This window comes from Chinchilla lanigera, unplaced genomic scaffold (assembly GCF_000276665.1).
Source record: "Chinchilla lanigera isolate Chin_1 unplaced genomic scaffold, ChiLan1.0 scaffold00033, whole genome shotgun sequence".
In the NCBI taxonomy this organism is placed as follows: domain Eukaryota; kingdom Metazoa; phylum Chordata; class Mammalia; order Rodentia; family Chinchillidae; genus Chinchilla; species Chinchilla lanigera.
This window is the reverse complement of record NW_004955434.1, coordinates 22,977,744-22,990,609: the sequence shown is the minus strand read 5'-3', so window position 1 is coordinate 22,990,609 and position 12,866 is coordinate 22,977,744. Positions and strand designations below refer to the sequence as shown.

Genomic DNA, 12,866 nt, shown 5'->3' with positions numbered 1-12,866 from the left:
ATAGAGGCAAAGACAATGTTAGGAACAAGTGGTAATGACCATAGCAAGAGACAGCGACAGTAAAGGTCATGTTCAGTAGGTATCGCTTTTGAAGGAAGGCTCTAGAGGGAACTGGACTAAAGGTCATTTGTGTTACATTCTCACAGACCATTTGACTATATTTTGCCCACCTTCTAGGACTTTGCAGGAATCTGAGTTTAAGGGTAGTGGTCTAACTGATCTGGTAGAGGAAATTTCAAAGCAGTCCAATGTTCAGGTTGTGGCATGTGTACTACTGGTTCCTTTTACCCAGATGTGTAGTAAGAGTCAAGAACAAAACACAGGGCAGTATTTGAAAATTTTAAACCTTGCCTAAAAAGAACAAGTAAAGTAGGGTCCAAAGGAAGAATGACAGTAGTTGAAGAGACTGGCATCATTAAAAAAGAAGCCAAGTACTTTGTACAGAAACAAGAAGACACCTTCAAGCATCTCCAGAAACCAGCAAGACCTTATCCACTGCAGACTGAAAGGTACAAAGCTATCAACCTTTCATTTGAGAAGAGAGCGGCTGGGCCCCCTGCTTGAGAAGGGTCAGGCAGGGAATTGATTCCCTGGGACCAATTTCACCAGCTCAGCTATACAAGAATTCAGAGACTGCTACAGCCATGTTATAGGGGGATGGGACTATTGCTCCAGCTGGATGTAGACCTTGGCATCATCCACATGATACTGACTTGTCATGCATGCAGAATGTAAGAACTGTGGGGTCAGCAAACCTTCCATCCGGATTTCAAAGAAAGGCCTGGAGGCCAGACAATATATGAGAGAAGAGTGCATGGAACTGTAGGAATGAAATCAAAGATGCAGTGGTGACCCTAGGAAGCTGGAGATGCCAGAAATGTGGAAGATCTTCTGAGGAAAGCTGCAGGCAACAAGTGAAACCAATTGAAAAGAGAGCTTACATAGGCTGCAACAGGCAGAGCCATATGGATAGGGCCACCCAAGGCCTTGAGAACTCGTACCTCACCACTACTGCCCTGGATGTAGGACATGAAGCTACAGGACTCAATGTTTGTTCTACTAGGTTACAGTCTTGCTTTGGTCCAATCTTTTTTATTCTCTCTGTGTTCTTCCCTTTTAGAAAGGGGATGTTTATCTTGTGCTATTCTATTTGGAGATTAAGTAACTAATTTTTTGAAGAGGTTCACAGATAGAAGTTTCCCTTCAATCTCAGAGGAGATTTTGACTTGGACTTTTGAGAATGCTAGAACTGCTGAGACTTTCAGAAAGGGTAACTGTAACACATTAGGTGGAATTATGATTTCATGTATTTGAGGATTATGGTTCAAGGAGATATCTTTGGGTGTCAAGTTGACAATGAGCAGAATGTGACAAGTTAAGCTTGATTGTGTCAGCTTCATTGGCTTGGAAGCCACCCAAGGAATTAATAAAACACTTCGGGTGTGTCCGGGTAGATCATAGAAGCATGACCTGGGTGCTATATCTAGTCCCTGGCCCTTTTCTCCTAGTACTATTACCAAGCTTTGCTTCCCAGCCACCCTTCTGCAATGGTGTTCCTGCCTTGGAGACAGATGACCATGGACCAAGTCCTCTGAAACTCTAAGTCAAATAAAACTCTACTCCAAGCAGAGATGTCAGGTATTTTGTTCATTAACAAGAAACTTGAATAATACAGGCATCAAAAAGGAAATTCCAAAAAATAGTGCTGAAGGAATGAGGAATATCCTGTCACCTACCTGAGATATGGCAAATACAGTAAAAATCACAACTGTGGTAATCCTTGCAAGGAAGCAATAAAGTAAGATCTGCCTTCTTGATATATCATTCTGATAAATGTTCAGAGAATAGATAAGAGCAAGACAAGATTGGAGACAAAGACAAATGTTTGGAACAAGTGATAACAGCCATAGCAAAAGATGGTGAGGTCTTCAACCAGTGCCATGTTGTAAGGATAGAAGAAAGGGAATAACCCTGAGGACCAGCAGGAGGCCTGGATGATGCACATCTGGCAGCTAGCCAAGCCCACCTAGCAGTATTATTTGATCCCAATTGGCAAGTTTCTAATAGATAAACTTATTAACCAATTTCCAGGAGGAAAGATCTATCTCCTAAATGACTGTGTAGCAGTTTACTGAATATTTCTAGTCAACTTTCTAAACATTAACTAATGTTTATCTACTTCAATAATAACTTTTCTTGCATTCCATATTTCAACAGCCAATAAAACTTGCAGATTTTTTTTACTCTCAAAAGAGAATAGAAAACATAAAACAGGCTCTAAGACATTTCTTTAGAAGAAAATATAGTCATAGCAGCTGGAAGGATGGAAAGAAAAAGGAAGGAAGGAGAAAGGGAGGGGAGGGAGGGAAGGGGGAAGGAGAAGGAAGGAGGGAGGGAGGGGGACAGAGAGAGAGAGGAGGTGAGAGAGAGAGAGAGAAAGAGAGAAAGAGAAAGAAAAAAAGAAAGAAAAAGAAAGAAAAGAAAAGAAAAGAAAAGAAAGAAAGAAAGAAAGAAAGAAAGAAAGAAAGAAGGAAAGAAAGAAAAAAAAAAAAAAAGACAGCCAGAGAAACAGCCAAGCTCTAAAATTAACACGTGCCATTCTGTCATTTATTTTACTTTACCTTTCAGGGCACTGCTGGAAAAAAGCTGTCAGCTGCTGCAAAAGTACTGGCCAGCAATCAGGCCTATGTTCAAGCACAGTGATCAAAGGCTGAGGATGATTTCTGCAAAACATAGAAAGTCACATTGGAAGCTGTCATTTCGGGACTTACATTCTCAATATCCAAATATAGCAGGAAAAAAAAAAGCCAACACAATCGAGAGAGACTCTTTCCAGGATTCATAACTGTCATAAAACTATCACTTTCTGCATTAGTTGCAGGGTTGGTTCATTAGAAATGACTTTCTATTCTCCTTTTATCTGTGTGGGGTTTGTTTGTTTGCTTTTGCAAAAAATAAAATGAACCTGGCATCTCAAGAGATCCAAACTGGAAAACAGGTTCCGCAATTTAATACAGTAGCTCTATCTTTGGCCAAGGTCCTCAAATTCAGTAGCTCTCTCAAATCCACCCCTTGATTCCTTCCTTCCTCAGAGGTCAAAGGCCAACCTAGCCTTCTGCCACAGTTCTCTAAGCCTAGAATCTTCCATTTCCTCTAACATTATTACCACGTGTAGGTCCTATCTCTCCTGTTTCCACTTAAGCCTCCTCCTTCTCAGTGCATGGTCCTGTGTTACTGCAGCATATTTAAGGTGAGGAAAAAAGAAAATATTCTATTAAAACAACAAACCACCCATACTGAAAATGTCTGCAATTGCTTCTGAATGGGGATAAATGTATGTCCACTGAGATGCACATATTAAACATAAGATCTGAAATCTGGAGGACTCAAAGAACAAAGCTAAACCAAGTAAGAGAAAAACCCACCAGTACAATCATTTCAAACAGCTCAAAGGCCTAACAGCAATTGTAAATTTATCAACTTTTCAAACTATGAATTACAGTAACATAAAGGTTTCATTTATTATTGATATAGTTTTTCTTTCTAAGGAAGTTTTAAAATAAAATTTGAAATGCTCATTTTAAAAAATTCAAATACACAAATAATATGTTTAACACAAAAAGACCTAAATGCATAATATTTTCTTTAACCCTGATTTTTTTTGTTTGGTTGGTTGGTTGTTTCTAAGACAGGGTCTCGCTATATAGTTCAGGCTGGCCTCAAACTCACAGCAATCCTGCTATCTCAGCCTCCTGAGTGCTGGGATTACAGGCGTGGGCCATCTGCCTGGTTGTAACCTTAACTTTTAAGCCAGAATATATATCCAGCAAAATTTATTTTTTTAAATCAGACTATCAGCTACATGTAAATGCTGTTTTACTTTTCATGGATTTACTTTTTTGCAATGCTAAGGACTGAACCTAGGGCTGTACACAAGCATGGTAAACACTCTACTACTAAGCTACCTCCCCAACCCTCAAATGATTTTTAGGACTGCCTTCTTGATAATTCTCAAAACATGATGACTTTACCAGCAACATCAGCATCACCTAGGAATTCTCACAGTGCAGCCCAAACCTCATAAATAGTCCTCCAGGAAAGTCTGATATATGACTGTAACACAGTGGTTCTCAACCTTGGTTGCAGGCTAGATTATCTGGGGAACTCTTAATACCAACACCCAGTCCCAGACATCTTGCCATTGCTAGGAATGGAACTGATACATTAACAATATTTTAAAACTCTACAGGTAATTCTCATGTGTTGCTGACGTTGAGAATTTCTACAAGAAAAACAATGAAAAGGGATGTCAATGGTAGGATCTCTCTCTCTCTGTCTCTCTCTCCAGAAAAGTACAGCATATCTAAAACACTGAAGCATTCATGTTAAACACCTCCCTGGCACTACTACTCAATGTCTACATAGTATTTTTGTATTTACTTTTGCTAACATTTACTTTTTCATTGCAGTAAGTATATAACAAAATTTAACTTTTAACTATTCTTATTTTAAAAAGAAAAAACTAAAAAAAACCAACAATGAAGACAAAAATAAAACAACACAAAAAATGATACATGACCTCAAAACAAAATGATGGGAATTAACAATGGTTGCTACATGCACAGTATAACACCATCCCTTTACTTCCTCTTCAGCTCACCTACTCTACCAGGCTTCACATGCCAGCAGCCTCCCACATGTTAAAGTGCAGGCTATTTCTGATTGACAGGTTACAGGCATAGCCAAGGGATGACTCTAAGCAATATTTTATTCCCAAACACAAAAGTCGTATCAAAAAAGTAGTTCCAAATACTACAACCTTGGGTGTTAAGTCCATCTAGAATCTGCTTCCACTCTAGTTGCCACATATATATAAAATAAACCCTAAAAGCCACCAAGGTTCATCACATCAGACGAACTTCTTAGGCTGAAAGTTCAATAGGTCATGTTCAGTGAAAACCTCCAACGGAAAAGGAAAGCCTGGCAATTATAATTAGTGTTGCTACAGTTTCTTCTTCTGACAAGGGCTGTATTAATGTAAGGAACATCAAATAGGACCATTCATTTATCTCCAGCTAATGATTTCTTCAGGTATTCAAGAAGAAAACCGAAGTTAGCGCAAGTTTCTGCGTGAACATAAAGCACTGAAGTGCTTTTCAATATTCTCTCCTTTCTCCTCTTGCTACAACTTACAAAAAAAAAAAGGCTACCAAGGGTCTCAAAACATGAAGTTTTTTCCCAATTAAATCAAGTCAACATAAATATGAAATTATAATTTTTCAAAAAAAGTAGAAATGATACACATGCGGTAAGAAAATGTTATGACGTGACTTCTCTTCTACTCACACTGAGACTCACTCTAGACTTGCTGTGTGAAGCTCAAGTCCTGTTTTGCTAGCTACTGAATTGAGATGATTCTACTTCATATCCTAAATTCTAAACATGAGATTAAGTAGACTGCAGTACAAGAAAGATTATCCAGATTAATTACTGGTTTAGGCCTCTGGATAATTACCTTGTCTAGATAACTGATTATATCCAATCTAAGTGGCAATATTGTAGAAAATGATAAACAACACTGATTCCAAGAAGCTGAAAATCTTGAAGGTGAAGAAAAATTCATAATGAAAACATTGACTCTTCTTGTTGACTAGCACTTGGTTACTAATGTTATACTATTTCAACTAAACACAGCTAACTAAAAGCAATTGTAATTGGCAATTTTTTCTTTTAATACTTTAAGCATAATGAAGCATGGAGCTAAACTCTCCCTTGTGAATCATCAAATTGGTATATGATCACACACAGGCAATAGCTGCTAACGCCTTATGTTAAGAAGCAGAATGAACACACTTTTTAATTCAATACACTGAACTACTACCACAGATGAGAGTTTCTCAGTCATATCCCTATTGACATTTAGGCTAAATAACTCTTTATTGTATGGGTTGTCCTATGTACCATAGGGTGTTTACCAGCATCCCTGGTCTCTTCCCACTAGTAAGAGTCCTCTTAGTTATGTCGAACAAGAAATGTCTTCAGATATTATCAGATGTCTCCTGTGGCACAAAAGTGACGCTAGTTCCGAACAGCTAGCTATATAAATGACCAGTACTACAGGAGGCACAAAACTGAATAAAGCTTGGTACCAATCTCAGGGTATTGTAAAAAGATTATGATTCTAATTTCATCCCACCTCACACTGGCAATCAGTCAATCAAGTTGTTCAGCTGCTTCTGTAAATATGGTTAACAAAAACTAACATTAGATGCATATGAGTAACAAGACAGTAGAAACTAAAATGCTTAAAATAGAAACAAATGTAAAATTATTCCTGTACAAAATAAAAAATCTTCTAAAACAAATGGTACTAAATCATACAAATACTAATTTGAGTATAAGAGAAAATGGAATTATTTTCCTATTTAAAATATTATAATTAGAGCATTTCAAAGTGCCATAAGGCTAAGTATAGTTCACTGTTGATGTATTCAAGGACTGATTATTAAATTTATGGATTATTCAAGATTTTTCTTTTCTCCACTTACTGCTTGTTAGCCCTTCTACTTCTTTTCAAATACATCCAACAGAAAAAGGTCATAGTAAATGGAAGGATATACAATTTAAAGAAGTCAAGTTAACAGGATTATATTGGAAGTGTTATTAATCAAGAATAAAACAAAGGGGGAAAAAAGAAATAACATGGTACTTAAAAAAAAAAATGTGCAGCCGGGGATATAGCTCAGCAGCACAAGCACCTGCCTGGCAAGTCCTGAGTTCAATTCCCAGTACCAAAAAAAAAAAAAAAAAATGTGTACTGGTACACACATGTAATTCCAGCACTCTGGGAGGCTGAAACTGGAAAAGTAAAAGTGTGGCCCTTGCTCAAGCAACTTAGTGAGACCCTGTCTTAAAAACATAAAAAATACAAAGGGGTGGAGAAGTAGCACAGGGCAAAGATCCTAGGTTTAATGCCCTGTTGCAAAAAGAAAGAAAAGAAGCCTACACCAAAGCAAAACCTGGTTCATGCCTCAATATTCCCTTATCTTCAAACCTGCTATGCAAGTTATGGGGAGTCAGTTGATCAACATCCTTTACTAAGCTGGGCATGGTTGAACAAGCCTGTAATCCCAGCACCTGGGAAGCTGAGGCAGGAGGATGGCAACGAGTTCAAGGCCAGCCTGGGCTACATAGTGAGTTCAAGGCCAGCCTGCACTATAAAGCGAGACCTTGTCTCAAAAGAAAAAAAAAAAAAATTATTAAAATGACCATACCATCAACCTGATCACTTGTAAAAACTAACAGTGGCAGCCATCAAGCTATATAAGTTTTGGAAAAAAAAAAAATAGGTGGTATACCATAATTACTTTTATATAAGCAATGGCTACATATCATCATTAGAATCACTATTATGTGGCCAAGTCCTTATCCCAGATAAAGCTAAAAGTGAAGAGGTAGCATAAACTAGTTGGATTTAGAACACAGAATTAAGCAACAAGAATACCAAATTTACAGTCTGGTTCTGCAACAAACCAAGGGATCCCAAGCAAGAGAATTAACCTCTCTTGGTCAGTTTCTTTCACCTGTAAAGTGAGACTAAGTGTCTATCAGAGCTGCAGTTACATCACCCATCCACCTACAAAGGCCCTAAAGGTAGAAAGCTCAAAACTGAAGGTGAAACCAAACTCTATAAAGGCAGAAAGCTACTACTACTAATTCTACACCAAACTTAAATGACTCTGAGACCAATGTCTACTAAAATCTAAGACCTCTAAAAAGAGGTCTCTTATGTGTAACAGGAGATAAATTAGCGATAAATCATCCTACATTTCTTTCTTTCAGGGAAGGAAAAAGTGCTATATCTAGAGGAGTCTACAGGAAATCTTCAGTCAGAATTTCTTAATTCTTGTGACAGTCAATACCTTCTGCTTACTCCTTAAAAGAGAGTAAGGCTGTTTCTAAAGATCAAAATTAATACAAACCAGACGACCAGGTCAACCTTACTAGCCTCTAGTGCCTATAATCTCTTTACTATGCATTTTCTGTGTGTCCTCACTAGGCACATGTATGAACTAATTTGTTGTACATGCTCTGGAACTTTCCCATTTTTTTTATTTACAAATGTTTTAATTGCTATTTTAAGTGAAGCATGCAACATAATACTTAGCAAACAGAAACATACTACCATGATAATGAGGGTAAATCTGTATCTTAAACTACAGTGTAACCAGCTCAAAAGCCAGGTCTATGTGCTCTTAATCATTTCTCTTTCCCTTTCATTGCCTAATGCACATACATAATGAACATTTACACTTACGCGTGTGCGCGCGCGTACACACACACACACACACACACACACACACACTCCCCAATCTTTTTAAACACTTAAACTGGTTCATTCACGTCCTGAATCAGGACAAACCAGTTTGTCATAGACTCTCTACCACACTGTCCCAAAGTCAAAACTGTTCAGAGAAGAAAAAAAAAGCACAAAGGAAGCATGCAGAGTTAGTACTTAAGACACTCCAGTTTTCCCCAGCCTTTACTAATATTGTCAACAGCACAGAGCAAGGCATGCATCTTAACAAAAGGCAGCAGGGGAGGAATGAGCGATTTATGCACGATTCTGCTGGACTAGTAGAGGCAATGATAAAGTATGTAACTGGATCACCTTTCCAAGAATAAATATATCAATCTTAATAGAAATGAGGGGATGAAAACAATTAGTTTCCTGGTAGGTAAATGAGAAAGGAAAAGTTATTTGTAACCTCTAGGTCACCTCAGCCTCTTTGCTACATCCCTGAGTATAGGGAAGCTGTGATTTGATTTACATCATAAACTCAGCGACAGGCACAGATTGCCTTTTCTGCGTGAGGAAACAATGCCTACAGTCACCATGCATTTTCATGTATGCAGCTGTGACCCTGGCACTTTCAGAAGCATAGCGTAGCACTTACTACACCAAATACGCATTTAAAAAGCATTTCTCTACCTGCTCTGAATTTTGATTTGAGAGTGCTGGTTAGAAGCTGACTTTTTTTTTCAATTTCTACAGATAAGTTAAAAGATACATGGCAACAAATTATTATAAAGATTCCACGATGAACATTACTATAAAAAGGAAAGTATGAATCAAGGGAAAAAAAAATCAAACAACAATCAACTGTCATTTTAGCATAATTTTTTTAAAAATAGATTTTGTGTGCTTTCCACACAAGTTCCTGAGAAGAAAATTTCAAGTAAAAGTGATTTCACTTTTCACATTTTTGACTGATTACATTTTTTCTTTAGGTCTATAAGACAAGGAGCACATACGATTTCTTTGAAAATACATTTCATATTACAATGCTTCTGCCCTCACAATGAATCTTCCCCTAAGAATGTATTTTGAAGAGCTACGATTTTAAAACAAAGCTGTCTGCCAATGTCAGAAGTCTAGAATATTTTTAGTTATACCGTACCTAAATGGCTAGGGGAAGACATGTAAGTACTTAGAGATTCAAAACCTTTCTTTCATAAATATACATGCCATAATCACACACAAAATAAAAGCTAGAGAGAAGACGAACAGGTTAGTAAGGCAAAAATTTTAATATTTTTGTGGTATTAAGGACATTTACCAGCAAATTATCATACCTACATTTACATAAAACACCCACATTTAGAAGAACACATAAAGCACTGATTAGTAGCTATTGCTAGCTGGAAGACTGTACAATATGTGTAGCTTATTTTCAAATAAATTGAATTTTAAATTCCAGGTGCACATCCCAGGTGATCAGAACCATAAATTGTGAACAAAGACTCTCCTGGTGGGAGACAGGAGAGAAAAGATGAAATAAAGACAGAAGCAAAACATGCAGCTACACAGGAAGAATGGTACTACAAAGAGACAGATGGTCTTGGAAAATATTATTGGCTATGCTTGCCCAATTACTGCCCTAGCTTCCTTTTCATCCTTAACTCTGGTTGATTTTCTTTTAGGTACACATTTTATTAGTAATATATAATTACATTCATCTTAGGTATTTAGTGCATATAAATATCACAACTTAATCATTTTTATTTGGTAGGCTTTCTAAGGGCTACATCTGACAATAATACGTCTTTCCCACCTTCCTTCTCCTGGTTTTTATTTTTCACTTTTATTTTTCCATAGGCCCTTTGAAATTACATGAATAAATTCGGACACATATATGCATGTATATTTTCTAGGAGAAAGGCAAAAACTCTTAAAAGATTCTCAAAGAAAGTCCTGATAACCCCCAAAAAGGGTAATTACCAATAAATTAAAGCTAAATTTACCTAAGATAATTGCTATAATTCAGCTTTGCTAAGTTCCTGCTTTCAAAAACACTGCAAATACCATTTCCCAAAAAAAGATTATATATAATGGGTTCTGCCCAGAAATGGTGGCTCCTTGAATATTTAAATTTTGAAACTTCAGCAAAATAAAATTAATATATTCTACTGATTTGAATCCAGTATGGCAGCTTGACTATATAGTACAAATGATTTAATAATGGTACCAGGCTTGCTTTATGCTAAGTAAAACCAAACATCTATACCCCAGGGACCCTGTTAGATAATATATTCAATTATTGAAATAATCAGTCCTTCCAAAAAGCAAAATACTCACTTTGATAACAAAATTATATGATAATAACTGATGGTCGTGTTTTGTGTGTGTGTGTGTGTGTGTGCGTACGTGTTAGAAGAGTCTAAGCAACTTCATTAAGAAAGTGTAAAGGTAACAAAAGAAATTATGTACAAGTGAAAAACAACAGCTAAACAACCACTGTCACTAATTCAAAATTAAGGTTCATTTTTGGTAACTTACGAAAAGTAGTTTAGCTTCAGAATAAATGTAAAAGGCAAAAACACTAAAAACCCATTTCTCTTAATAAACATAAAAAAAATTCCAGGATAAATAAAATGTATTATATCTATGCAATGCATGAAAAGAATGAAGCCCTGGTACACATTACAAAATGGGTAAAACTTTGAAAATGTTGTGCTAAATGAAAGAAGCCAGACATAAAAAGGTCACATATTATATAATTCCATTTATATGAAATATCCAGAATATGCAAATCCAGAAATATAAACCGTTTTCCAGGGGTTGGGGGTCAGAGGTATTAGAGAATGACTGGAAATGGGTATTTTTTCTGAAGTAAAGGAAACATTCTAGAATTACATAATGGTGATAGCTATATAACTTGGTGAATATGATAAAAATCACTGACAGACACGATATACGAGTAAGTTTTATAGCATGCAAATTACACCATACTTTTAAAAAGCATTAAAAATATTCTAAACTTAACTCAGCCACTCACTATTCTTAAGTTACTGACCTTTTTTCAATTTTAGAAAAACTCATGTATCATGTGAAGTTTAAGTATATAACGAATATAAATGTATTAATTTGGATTTCCCTCAGAAAGAAAGTCATTTCAAATCCAGTGTCACACAGCCCCCTCAATATTCTTGACTGATAAAATGTCATTTCTGCCACTAAACGTATCTATCTTTTTTGCCTCTGATAAATGTGAAGGGAGTGGTGGAGCTGCGAAAACAACATCTTGTAGTCATCAAAGTAAAAACTGAAGTGGTGAATGCAATGAAGAACAGGGTACCTGCACGGCCTCAAGCATCTTCCTCACAGACTGCTTACTAGGTACAACAGGAAAGTATTATACATACAGTGGAGAAATCAGAAAACATACTGATGGCATGATCAGTCAAATCCCCAATGAGGCCAGGGTGGGCACGAGTGCCTCCAGATTTGACATTCTCAGGCCACAGCATTACTTAACACAATATTCAAAAAATGCAATGGCTAGGAAAGAAAAGCATGAGAAACTGCTTCACAGTCTTAAAAAATATGACAACTAAAGGCAGCATGTGCACTGAAACCAGGTCTTTAGGACTAGGAGTGCAGCTCAGTGGCAGAAGCCTTGGGTTCACCAGCACTACCAGAAAGAAAAGACAGGAAAGGAAAGGAAGAAAAAGAAAAGAAAAAGGAAGCATAAAAGGACATTACTGAGCCGGGCGTGATGGCGCACGCCTGTAATCCCAGCACTTGGGAGGCTGAGGCAGGAGGATCCTTGCAAGTTCGAGACCAGCCTGGGCTACAAAGTGAGCTCAAGGTCAGCCTGAACTGCGTAGCAAAACCCTGTCTCAAAAAGACCAAAAAAAAAAAAAAAAAGGACATTATTGAGAAAACTGACAAAACTGGACAGAATATGATAACGCAAATGTGGTAAAATGTAAAAATACCAGTGATTCTGAGTATATGAGTCTTTTTTTTTTAACTATTTTTGAAACTGCTCCAAAGCTTTAAAAATAATTTCAAAACAGTAAATTAAAATGAAAAGCCTTAAGCCAGGCATATTGGTGCGTACTTATAATCCCAGCACCCACCCAGAGGACAACTGCCTAAAATTGGAGGCCAACTTACACTACAAAGTAAGTTCAAGGCCAGCCTAAGCACATAGCAAGGCTAAACAAAACTCAGTCTTTGCCACGGCTTTGAACTTTCTAACCTATGGCCCACCTCTCCCTACCCTGTGTTCAGGCATCTCTTTCCCTTGAGCACTGAACTCAGCCACCCTGCCTTCTGTGAGGTCCTCTCATGCACCAAGCTCCTTCAGGCAGCGATGTGCAAGTATTAAAGGAAACACTTCCTGCACTCTTCATGTGGCTGGCTCCCTATCTTTCTTTAAAATCAGTAACAAGTGAAAATACTTAGCAAAAAGCTCGTCATCACAATTTAAAAACAGGGCTACGGCTGGGCATGGTGGCACACACTTATACTCCCAGCACTCGGGAGGCTGAGGCAGGAGGATCGTTGCGAGTTCAAG

The 12,866-nt window shown here is 37.3% G+C and overlaps 1 protein-coding gene across 4 annotated transcripts in view; it reads right to left on the bottom strand.

Moving 5' to 3' along the window:
• Positions 1–12,866, bottom strand: part of Focad (focadhesin) — a 279,220-nt gene that overhangs the window by 240,181 nt on the left and 26,173 nt on the right. For all 4 annotated transcript variants that reach the window (XM_005388739.1, XM_005388740.1, XM_013516350.1 and 1 more), the window contains one exon: positions 2,622–2,723. In XM_005388739.1, the coding sequence (XP_005388796.1) occupies positions 2,622–2,723 (102 nt within the window). The remainder of the gene's footprint in view (positions 1–2,621; positions 2,724–12,866) is intronic.